Consider the following 12,443-nt stretch of genomic DNA (forward strand, 5'->3'; position numbering starts at 1 on the left):
AAAAAGAAAGAAACTGCAAGCCATATTGGAGCTTCTTTGACTTCTTATTTCACTACTACTTCATGAATTGAGCCTTTTAATCACTTACTACAATAACAATCAGCATCAGGCATATTCCGAAATGAGCAGCAGCTGGTATATTTGTGAAGAAGTGATATTTGTGTCTCTCCTACCAGAAAATGTGTTTGTGAAAGGACGTGTTCGCCGCATCTTCTGTGACATACCAGAAGACAGAGCTGAGAACAGCTGTCTGGTGCAGCCCAGTCTGGAGCAGGGTGAATATCGCTCTGGTTCTTTGTTGCGGAAAAGTTGTACTCGAGGGTGGAACTCCATTTCTGCTCCACATTGTCCTGAGTGTACAATACTTTCCTCCTCACTTTTTGTGCAAACTACAAGTGAGTTGTATGTGAAATGTGTGAGCAGGTGAAAATGTTTCACCATTCTGATGCCACAATTCCAACTTTTATCACATAACACCTCCTATGTGATACCAAGTCAGTCCTGTTATTTTGAAAATACCACTCCTGCGATGGGTGTTAGTAAATATTGCGATATTCTGGAGAAGAAGGTTAATACAGTGAAAAAGAATTGGCCGCTAGCAACAGCAAAGACAAAAGATAAAAGTACAGTGAAGAATTGGACTGCAGGAGAATAAAGACCGAGAAGCCCTTGTGTGTGTGTGTGTGTGTGTGTGTGTGTGTGTGTGTGTGTGTGTGTGTGTGTGTGTGTGTGTGTGTGTGTGTGTGTGTGTGTGTGTGTGTGTGTGTGTGTGTGTCTTTTACATTCATGCATCAGAAGAGACACACACAAAGGGTTATAGCTGTCAATAATGCATTTTACTCCCCTCTCACTGCCAGCCTCTCTGTGCTTTTTATTCATGGTGGAAACACCTCATTTACCCCACCTAATGCCCTCGGCTTCCATTTAGAGGTTCAATCAGTATTTGCAAGTTTATTTCCATATATTCAAGCAAGTGTTTCACTTGCAAAGAAAAGTAGCATTTTGTTTCTGTCTCAGGAAGAAATAATTGAAAAATACAGGTCTACAATACTTGTGTTTTTCTAAGAAATGCAGGTCTATTACACTGGTTTCCAAACCTACAAGTGGACTAAGAGACCATTCATTCAGATTGGGAGTGACGGTAAATTCAGTTCTATTATTGGTTTCAGGTAGTGGGGCTCTCTTCACTTTTTGAGAATGTATTGTGGCTTCAAACAAGCAAAAAGCACCACCTTGAAAAACAATAAAAATGTCACACTTAATCCATGACACCTGATTACTACGATAAATTGCGTATTGCAGAGAGCAGCTGAACTGATTATGCATGAACAGCGGTTGTATTTTCACTTTATCTGCCACTTGACAGGAGTGTTATGGATAAATCAAACTTTTTTTCTATCTTAAAAAAGACAAAGACACTCCAAGTTACCATTTGAATGGAAATATATTCATAAGAAAGTGTAGGAAGCTAGAAAACCTGAACAGAGTCACACTAAAACTGCTACACTGAAAAATGACTTTGTCAAAAGGGTGCATTCATCCAGGTCTGTTGAGCACCGTACGATCATATCCTTCAAAATAATTTAAGTGACTGGAAGCATCCTGTTTGTGATCTGCTGCTGCATCTCTGTGGCAGTAAGAGGCAATGATAAAGCTAAATCTGGATAAGTGTATATCTCAGCAACTGCGGTCAAAATTCCCCCTACAGTTTTAATATCTGGTGTAATATCAAACCTTTATGTGTCACTGCTGCACAATGTCTACCCAGAATTCACTGGGACAGTGCCTGGCTCATCTTCCCAGAACCGGTGATCAATATAAGATGCAAGCTTTATAGATGACTGCCACATTGTCACAGTCAATACTATGGCAAATAGCAATTATGGACGCATTATGAACAATTTCATGGGTGAGCTCCCCTCGCCTCCTGGCAATACGGTTTCTATGACAGATTTGGCACTGGCAGTCTTGCGACACATCTGCCTTATTGCCTGTGTTTGGCTCACTCGCTCACTGTGACATATTTGGATGTTCCATTCAGGCAACTACAGAAAGTTGGTCAGGAGAGAAAAGTGATTTTCTGTGGGATTCATTTCAGCTTGTGTGTATGGACTCGTGCACAGTCATCTGTGCATGTGTGGTGGAATACATGCAGTCACTGTGAGTGGATCAGAAGTTTATATGGAATTGTTTATAAGAAGCTCTCTGTTGTGTTCGTTCAAATGGTGTGACAGTCGGGGGAAATCATACGTTTCTAGGATTTGTTTTTTAAGTTTAATTTTTCTCTTTGTGAATCTGAAGCCACAACACAGGCGCAAACTTTATAATTTTGAGTGCACTGAAGGGAAGACAGTTGATGAGCTGCTAAATGTATCAGAAAGACTGCTTAACAACTTGGAAGCATCAGATGAATGCACTCAAAAGCCATTTATTTCAGAGTTCTTCACCAGCTGCACTGGATACAAAATAAATGAAGTCGAGCACAAAGCCATCTTTTAACAGAAAAATGCATTTCTAAACATAGGCTTTAAATAAATGTTGACCATTATTTCAAAGCACTAAAAGGACACAGCTACTGGAAATAACTGCTACCTGCACGAAGAGTTGCAAGGTCAACATGCAATATGCATGATGCTGTTGAGTATTGCCATAATGATATGATTTGCAATGAATGCAAACACATAAAAAGGAGTATTTAATGATTTTAGATTTCCTCCTCCATATTAAAAGTTATTAGTTACAGCTAATTTGCACAAGACTGGGCCATGTTTTTGTTTGTATTGGCTTTTTTGTTCTTTTCCACTAAATATGCATCTACAGTTTCAGCTGATATTTCAGAAGAGGGCAGTTTGTTTACTTGTTTTTGGCCAATTTTCCTTTATTTTTATATCTCTGACTCCAGTCCCAGAAGACATGAAGCAATTAGGGCTCTGAACTGATCAGAATTCTTCATTTACTTAATTGTACATTTTGTGAATAATTTAAGATCAGTCGCTTTATTCTTTCATATTCAAAAATGTTTCAATATGAATTTGCAGAACATGAATGGACAATTGAAACATAATTCACCAGATTTCCGACAGTCTTTTATGACATTTGTATTGTGTACATTGATATTTTTATAATGATAAACTTGCAATATTTGTGCAGTTCTAGTTGCCAGATTTACAATAATTACCATACTGACATGACAATTTAAATAATAAATAATCCCGCCCGATAAAACGAATGTACAGATGGTTTCCTGAATGTGAGCCTGCCGTAATCTGTTGGGTGATCGTATATTTATCAAAATCTTTAAGGTATGTCTCCGCATGACACAATTCAAGCCAATTGTGCTCTACTGAAAGTGAAATCCCAGTGTGGTTTGTCTTAGAACAATGAACATGATTGGCTAAATGCTGAGCTGCATCCGCTGCACAGTCAGATGCGGGAAACATTACTGCAGCACAACTGTGAGGTGGAGCTGCTCCTGAAACAATCCGGTACTGAGTGCCTGCAGGATTATCATACAACAGTAGGCTCCATATTCTGGTGAATAGCTTTAAATGATAATTTTCCTGAAATACAGTGATTTAGAGTCTGTTGTACGATAATCCTGCATTTCCGACCTGAAAACTCTGCCTGGAGGATATATCCATCCAGTTTATGACTACATCTACCAAAGCTAGGCTTTGGATCTTGAGCTGATTCCATCTGACTTTGGGAAAAAGACAGGGTACAACATGATCAGATCTCTCTAATGACTCTCTAAAGAGTCACACAATTACTCACACATTCACAGTCACTGAATAACTTGCATGCAAAACATGCATGTCTTTGGATGAAGGCAGATTGCCTGAGAAAATAAAGATGTTCAGCCACATAAAGTCATTTTTAAAACAGCGGGAAAGCAGTCCATCGTCAGTTTTGTTGACTGAATAAGATAACAATGCAAACATTCTAAGGTATTGTCACTGATTAAAATAATTAACAACTCTGGTTTTATTTCAGGCTTGGAGGTTTTTCAATGTCGAGTTTCCACACACCACACACACTCAATTACACAAGTTGTTTCTGTTAAAAATCTGAGTCAAATGAATCAGAACAAACAGACATTTTAGCAATGTCCAACCAATGTTAGTGTGAACAGTTTTTTTTTTTTTTTTTTTTTTACAAATTTTTCTTTACAGAAAGAAATAGTTCATCCAACCCACAAGAACTAGAGAAAGAAGTAAGCACACTGGATGAACTTTGAAAAAGTTTATTCCCAACTTATAGTCTCTGTGTTGATCAGAATCACTGGTGTAATCATTGATGATCACTTTCAGGTGGGTCTCTGGTTTAACTCTTCCTCTGAACCCCACCCTGTGTGCAATTTCGTTTTTTAATTTTCCTCTCCTGTTTTTCAAAATTATCACGGAAGTCTGACAGCATGGCTGGTGTTTGTTTTTCTTATTTATTTATTCATTTATTTATTACAGCACAGTGGATTTTGCCTTTATTTGTAGCGTGGAGCTTGGAGGAACATGATCGCTGTAACATTAGTTCAGTTCCAGTAGTTGGTGTGTGCTGTGCATTGCTGGGCTGCCGTCGACGTCGCACTTCGTCACCCGGTGTAAAACACATGCTGTCCTATCCTTGCTCTCTTCTGTTTGGGGCGAATTTAATTGATCCGGGCACTCGCTGCCGCCTGTGAGGTGGTTTCTCCCTGAATTTATACAGTCCACATCTCAGACGGGAATTGCTTCTTCTCTTTTTTTTTTTTTTTGGCCCAGGTAAATACTTTCCCCACCCCTCTCGGAGGAGTCTTTTATCAAGGATCCACCAGCGGGAATCCAAATCTAACCGGAGTAATTTCCCCTGCATTGTTGTTCGGCAGTTCGGAGGAGGGGATGGATGCGAGCGAGCGAGCAGAGGCGCACGGAGGCAGCGAGCAGACGGATCCGGCTCCTCTGTGATGCAGCTGTTCCTCCTCACTGTGGAAAACCCACGGCAGCCCGGCGACGACCGCGTTTAACAGACAAATCAGCGGCTGTTTATTATTCCACACGTGTTGGGATTGCTTATGAAGATCCGGGGAAAAGCCATGTAGCCAGTCCACTCTCTGCCTTCCCTCAGACACACACACACACACACACGCACGCACGCACAGTGTACCGCTGCTTTGATTCTCAGCTCTTCCTCGCAGAGGTTTGTTTTCTCCCTGTTTTTTTTTTCTTTTTTTAAAACCGTGATCTGTTTTTTGCAGTGTAGATCATTACGTGTCCGTGGTTTCATATCAGAAGAAGTGTGTGAGGAGAAAAGACCAGTTCTGGCATCCATCCATCCATCTCTATCCATCCATCCATCCATGCGCGCTCCACACTGGCTTCTTTATTCTTATTATTATTATGGAACTGTGACCCTAACGGAGCCAGCACACTTACCCTCGCCTGCACTTTTCTCTCCACGCAAGGACTCGGATATTTGCGGGGTGTTTTGGAGGAGATGCTGTGGATGTCGCGCTGTTTTTGCCGGCTGCCAGTGACGCAACATCTCACACGGACTGCATGAGAAATACATGCGTCGAAGGGCGTGAACTTGCAGCCACTAACCGCCTCCTTATTAATAAAGCATCTACTTATTTATAAGAAGCCGGCTTGCTCCCGTGGCGTCCTCACAGCCGTCATTCAGCCAAAAACTCGTATCCCGGGGACATAATGGATCTGAAAGCGGACTCGGAGGACATGGTGGACTACAAGCAGCCCGCTCCCATTGAAGTTTTCGCCACCAGGTCCACGCTGCACGGCATCTCGCACATGTTCACCTACGAGCGGATGTGCATCAAGCGGAGCCTGTGGATTCTGTTTTTCATGGCTTCCGTGGGCGTCCTGGTGATGGTGTGCGTGGACCGCGTGCAGTTCTACTTCGAGTACCCCCACGTTACCAAGCTGGACGAGGTGGCCGCCACGATGATCACCTTCCCCTCCATCACCTTCTGCAACCTCAACTCCTTCCGCTTCAGCCGCGTGACGCGCAACGACCTGTACCACGCAGGGGAGCTGCTCGCCTTGCTCAACGGCAGGTGTGTATGTGTGTGTTTGACTGCTGTTTTCAAACTAGTCCATCGTTTCACAGTGAAGACAAACATCACCATAAACACATTTCCATGTTTTAAAGTTAGACAATAGTTTGGATTGATTCATGTTAGACAATCATCACTCCAGATGAGTTTAGAGTAAGGTGAAAGTTGAAGAATTTTAAGTCAATGCAGTCTGCCAAGGTATGGAGACCGATGTTTGTTGTGTGTGTGTTTACATTTATGTCTGTCGTTGAGGTTGAAATCGCTTTACCCGCTATCAGAAAATGGTTGTCCTTGTGGGGACAAAGCTAATCTCTCCAACTCTAAACTCACAGTTGAGTCTAAAGCAGTGGCTATTAAAATGTGACAGCACCAGAGAGCAGCATATGAAATATTGGGGTCAAGAGGGCAACTTTTCCTAGCAGGATTTTTTTTTTCATTAAATATAGGAAGAATTCATGATAAAACAAAATTAATGGAGACCACAACTATGAAGACTACATGTGCATCATAGGAACTTATGTCTGTATAATGCAGATCAATCAAATTCGGAGAAAACCATCAATCATATACTATCCTCGTAACAACAGCGGGGAACTACATAATGCATGAGGATTTGCAAGATAGTTCAAATTAAAAGCGTCTGATGAGCACAAGAAGAGTTTTTCTTTTCATCGCCAGTGGATCTCGACAGCTGTTACTAATTTCCCATGATATAAACAAAACGGGGGAGTCTGGCACTGTGGGCTCTGGGGACTTTCTCTTTAAGCTCTGGGGGCTGGGAGGCATTCTCCCATACTTAGAGATACAAGCACTAAACATGATAAATATGAGCGGCTGCGATGTTTCCCGTAAGGTATGAAAACCCCAAGTGTGTGTGTACAGGACTTTTTGTTGCATATCATCTGTATTCACCTGTTGCTGTTTTTATAGCCTACATCTTTTTGATTACCTGCCATTCAACAAGCACCTCACCTCACCTCACCTTGGAGCATTCGCTTTTTTCTCTGAAAAAACAGAAACAAACAAAAAAAAAATTCCAACCAGACACACTCTGGCTCCTCAAACCATGAGGTTTCGCCTCAGGGAAACCCATCTGTGTGTATTTAGTATTTGTTGATTTAGGATTTGATTGTGTCCACTGCACAATCTGCACTATGTGAGATAAGCGTAAACTGCCTGGAACGTTTGGCCACCATGGTGCATTTGGTGCTGTGGTTACATTTTACAGGAGTTATCACCAAAATGAGCCGTTCTTTAGTCTGCTAAAACTCAGTGATAACCCCTAATTCCTTAAAGCATGGATTAAGTGACAATGCTCCATGGGGGAAAGATATTGATGCATGTGATGCACAGCAGCTGCGGAGTGTGAGGCTACAAGTGGAAAACACTAGACTAACTTGAAATTTTTGGTGTTGATTCCTGTAGCTGACTGGAACACATGCTAGGCTTTATTACATTTCCCTGATCGTCTCAGGTGGAATCTTATCTGTCGCACGGAAGTGCAAAGCAGTGTTTTAAGACCTGTCTTTACTGATTGTTACTGGTATTCCTCTGGGTGACGTGCAAACAACATGACAAAAGCATGCAAAACCTTTTTAAGTCTCTCAGGGAAGGTGAACTTCAGCTGTCCTTAACCCCTGAGGTAAACGAGACAAAAAAAAAAAAAAAAGAAGAAGAAAAGAACAGATCAGACTGTGAGCAGGCAAGTGTTGTTTGTTTAAATAATGCAGTAACATTACAGAGCAGAGCTTGTCTGCTGACATCCACACTGCACACAACTCACTCGGCGCATGAAGCCCTATGTGACAACTTGAAATAACATAAATCTCTAGAAATGTGTTGATTCAGTGTCTGATTGAAAAAAAGGAGTGTGAGGAAACACGTTTTTATCAGAGATCACTCGAATCCCCCAGGTAACTGATAAAAGATGAGCTGTTTTCAGATGGTTAATGGTGTAGAAAGTACTGCCAGTACGATCTCCTGCCTCATCATTTTAAAATTCATGGAATGCAAATATATAAATATTGGATAAGCAAAAGAGTAGGTTTTTAAATCCCATGCTGACACAGTGTAAAAAGACGTGTGTGATTCACAACTGCCATTCCCTCCCTTTGCACTTGTTGCTTTCTGCTGTGCTTTGATCACTCAGTCTTTTGGCAGCCGTGACAAGCTGCACTGTTTCATGCTGAAACTTTTGGCTTTAAATTTCTCCACTTCTTATTTCTGTGCCACCCAGCCTATTCTGATCATAATTACCAGAGCACGGAGGATAAAAGTACTCCAGCCTGTGTTGACAGTCGTCATCTCTGCATCAGGGCCTGCTGCACTGATGCAAAATGAAAGATGCACTACATATAAACACATCTAAAGACCATCTTGAACACATTATTCAGTCTATTTTTAGCATATTGATCCAAACGGCTCTGCCGCTCAAGGCAGAGAATACATCTGTGCATGCTGCACATGTTGGAATGACATAAATCCAATTCCCCTATTTTCATGCCGAATATCATTTGTCTGTGACCCTTTTATATGCGCCTATATTTCAGGTGATAATCTCACAGGAAAACTAGACATTTCATTGCTTTGAGCTGTAGTTTGAGCGCAGAATTCACTCCGTGCGTCTCCGTCCCACATGGATTTGTTCCTGTATTTGTAGTGTCAGCTGTAATAGCGTATCATTAAAACAGCAACACAGGCTTCAACATTTTTGATTTATCGGCGCAGATTCAAGAAGACGTCATGGAAAAAGCAGTATGCACCTGAGAAAAATCAGGGCACGGTAGAGCCTAAAATGAAAGGCATGACTTTGGTTTGGTCTGACTGTAGATGGAAGGAGGGGACTACAAGCAGAGGCAATTAACTTGTGTCTCATAAGCTGTGTGATGAACAAGTCTTTATCCCTGTGTAATTAGTGCTGTTTGTTAAGCTACAGAGTTGTCCCGCTGATTCACACTCTCATCCCCCTCCCTGTCTTGTGCCGCTCCTTCTCACTTCGGCCGTGGGGGGACTGTCCTTTTAGCTTTCGCTGACTGAAGACGGCAAGGCCAGTTTCATGAAGTAATGTCTTTCGACAGTCTCGGAGAGGTACAAGAACGATGGAACGAATTGAAAGGAAAGAAAATGGACTGATCTCGAATCTGACTTGCAGATGAAAAGTCGGTTGTTGAATGAAACATTGGGCGGACTGTAATTTATTGGCAAGCTTCTTCACAACGCCGCACCTGCTGTTAGCTTGGATTTAAAATAGTAAAAGACAAGCAAAAGGGCTTTATCCTAGCACAAAGCAGCAGCAAGTGCATTGCAAGTGCTCTACTTTTTCAGACCCGCTCAGTTCTGCTTTTGTCCAAGGCCCATGCTGTTTCAATAACAAATGTTCACCCACCTGTCTCTGTGCCCATGGGCGTGTTGGTCTTCAAATGAGGTGTGTAGACAGGTGCTTCAGTGTGCCATTGTGAAGCGGCAGAAAGGGATTTCTCTATTGATCAAATAAAATAATGAAATAGGTCAACGGTTTGTTGTATCTGTGGTTATTTTAGCTGAAAAGCTGAGCTGTGAAGCAGAGCGCTCTGTGTTTACTGGTCGGTGGACATGCCCACACTCACCTGTGTTATGAACTTTGGGTCACGGCCAAGAGAATGAGATCACAGACGCAAGCTGCTGAATGAGTTTTCCCCGCAGGCGGCCAAGCCCCATTCTTTGTGATGGAGTGAGGAGCTCAGACATCCAGGAGAGCCTGACAGGAGAGGCGTCACTCCTCCACATCGAGAGGAGCCACTTGAGCTGGTCCGGGCATCTGATTAGGATGCCCCCGGTCGCCTCCCATTAGTGCTCTGCCAGTCTTGTCCGACTGGGAGGAGGCTCCAGGGTCAGCCCAGGATCTGCTGGAGAGATTATATGGATGTCTGGGCTTCTTTGGTCTCCATACTGCCACTGCTACCCCATGTGGACTGTGGGAGGGAGAATGAATGGATGAAGTACCTGTGTAGACTCTGTTTGCTGCTTGTAATCCACAGGAAATCTTACACTATGTTGAAATGTTTTGCTGGCTCGATCTGTCTGCAGGAGTCCTTTGGTCAGAGTTTAATGAATAACAGCAGGATCTAACAGCTTCATGGTCTCACGCTCACATCCTTATTCAGTTGTGCAGATTTGTGCATGTAGCAGCATTTTACTTATGTTATAAATTATAAGATTGGTCAAAGTGTTTTTGAAAGATGGATAATGTATTCTTTCTGTCACTTCAGAGAGGTGAGCTGTCACGAAGTCACAGTTTGTGACACAGCAGCTGTCATGAGCCCTGAGCTTCATCACAAGTCGACGTTTTCTCTGCAGAAAAATCTTTTTTATCTACCGGTACTGCTTGGCAAATTGTGCCTCATAATAACAATCTGCCAAGGTGTAAGCACACCCAGGTCTTAAAGGGAATTCGAGATGGAGCAATTGTTGCTTCATTTATGACCAAAAAATGCCCAAAATAACCTTTACAACCATATCTGCTGATATTATCTATGCTTAAAATAGAAGACACGGCTTTAACTCCCCTGAATGTACTTGTGTCTTGAACTCAGATGTGCTTTAGAGCTTAGGAAAAAGAACTCGAAGTATCTTTCAACCGGGGCAATGTCTGTCATCATTTCAGCAGAAAGCAGCATGAAGCTTACAGTGACACCACGCTGTCTTAAGTATTATGAAGTTTAAAGCTACTTGAAATTCACCTGAATTTATTCCACTTGAGAGGTTTCCTTATGTGGAAAGAAAAAGGACAAGAAGGCAAATAGCTTTCCCGTGTTACAGCAGGATGAAGTCACAGTCAGCAGTGCAGAGCATCATGGGTAAATTGCTTAGGTTTAATTTTACTACGTTGCATGGGCAATTATATAATTGACAAAAAGAAAGGTCATTGTTGAAGAGGTGTTGGTAAAGTTCTGTCGGCTGTCAAGAAGTGTTAAATCAGCTCATGAAAGTCAGAGAAGCACATCTTCTGCTTACACAGATCTCAACACCTCTCCTGAGCTTGCAAACATGCTTTAAATTCACATAAGAAATATGTGAACTGCCACAAAACGTAATGGCCGGTGACTCCGACCGCAGCGTTTGCCTCAGCAAGATCACAGGGTTCTACGTGACGACTCCACTGGAGTGAAAAATGTCTGGACATAGGCATGCGAAGGCCAGGTCATCATGCGGAACGATTCGCCTCTGAAGCCCCAGAATGCACCAGCGAGAGAGGATTCCCAACGGAGAGGCATATTGTAGTAATAATAGGCATAAAAATTGGACATTACTAATCATTTATGGAAACACAGAGCTTATTGAACTGTATTTGCATCTTTGAGATGTTTGTATGAATGTTTATCACACATCAGCTGAGGTTCACTTCACCTTGTGGTACTGGTTGCTCTTATCTTTGCATTTGCCTCCTTGTCCAAAATGGCATAATAACCATACCACAGCTGCACCATCATTAAGATGTGATTGCATTTTCAAGGACACCACACCAACAATGCTGTCATTGTTGGTGTACGAGCTCAATTACAGCTAATTGGTTAATTACCTGGTTATATCAAGATGTGTTCATGATTTTGTCACGCTGCCCAAAGTATTAAGACCAACCTAATAGAGGGCTGGTTTGTTTTTTAGGGGAGGAAGTTTGTGACCACTGTCAAAGTTCACTCGGCAGATCAATGGCTGCTGCTATTTACTTGCTCTTCTCATGAGGTGGGGAAGTGTCGCAGATGCTCCTCTATTCGTTTTAGTCCCCGCAAGAAAATTAAAGTGCTTGTGGCCCATAATCCAATTTAGTCCTCCCCGCCCCAACCAAGTGAGTTAGCAGTGATTGCTTTAGGGAGCAGTGGCAGGGCAATATTAAAAAATCTACCCATATTATTGTGATTGTATGCGCTTCCACTAAAGCCTCCTGACTCTGGGATGTGAGTATGCCGTCTAAAGTGCTCTCCTGGCAGCTTTGTGTTGCTTATAAGACAGAGGATTTGGATACAATTCAATTAACTTCAAAATATACCACAAAAGGCTGTATCTTCTTATTAGAATAAAGTGTGACAGTGTACTGATAGTGCACTGTGTGGGCAAGCAAGAGTCCTTAAGCTGTTTTAAGCTGTAATTTTTTTGTCCAAATTGCAACATTTTTTCAGTAACTGTCTTGCATTATTCCTTATGTCCTTTTTTGACCCCCTGATCTGCTCCGTCTGAATATTATCATCCCGGCCTTTGGTAAATGTTAGCCTCAGCTGTGTCATACCCACATAATTACAGTTGTGTCCTTTGATGATTGACCAATTAAACCTCCTATGTGGAATGTTTGGTATCTTCTTTTGCCAGCGGGAGTAATTACCCAGACACCTTTGACATATGCTTATGCCAAAGGCCCAGCCAG

The 12,443-nt window shown here is 42.2% G+C and overlaps 1 protein-coding gene across 1 annotated transcript in view; it reads left to right on the plus strand.

Annotated features, from left to right (window-relative positions):
- Positions 1–5,243: 5,243 nt before the first annotated feature.
- The window catches only part of asic1b (acid-sensing (proton-gated) ion channel 1b), a 166,816-nt gene continuing 159,616 nt past the window's right edge, over positions 5,244–12,443 (plus strand). The window contains exon 1 of the mRNA XM_030092209.1: positions 5,244–6,046. Within this exon, the coding sequence (XP_029948069.1) occupies positions 5,682–6,046 (365 nt within the window). The 5' untranslated portion in view covers positions 5,244–5,681. The remainder of the gene's footprint in view (positions 6,047–12,443) is intronic.

The sequence above is a fragment of the Salarias fasciatus genome, chromosome 5 (assembly GCF_902148845.1).
Source record: "Salarias fasciatus chromosome 5, fSalaFa1.1, whole genome shotgun sequence".
Taxonomy (NCBI): Eukaryota; Metazoa; Chordata; class Actinopteri; order Blenniiformes; family Blenniidae; genus Salarias; species Salarias fasciatus.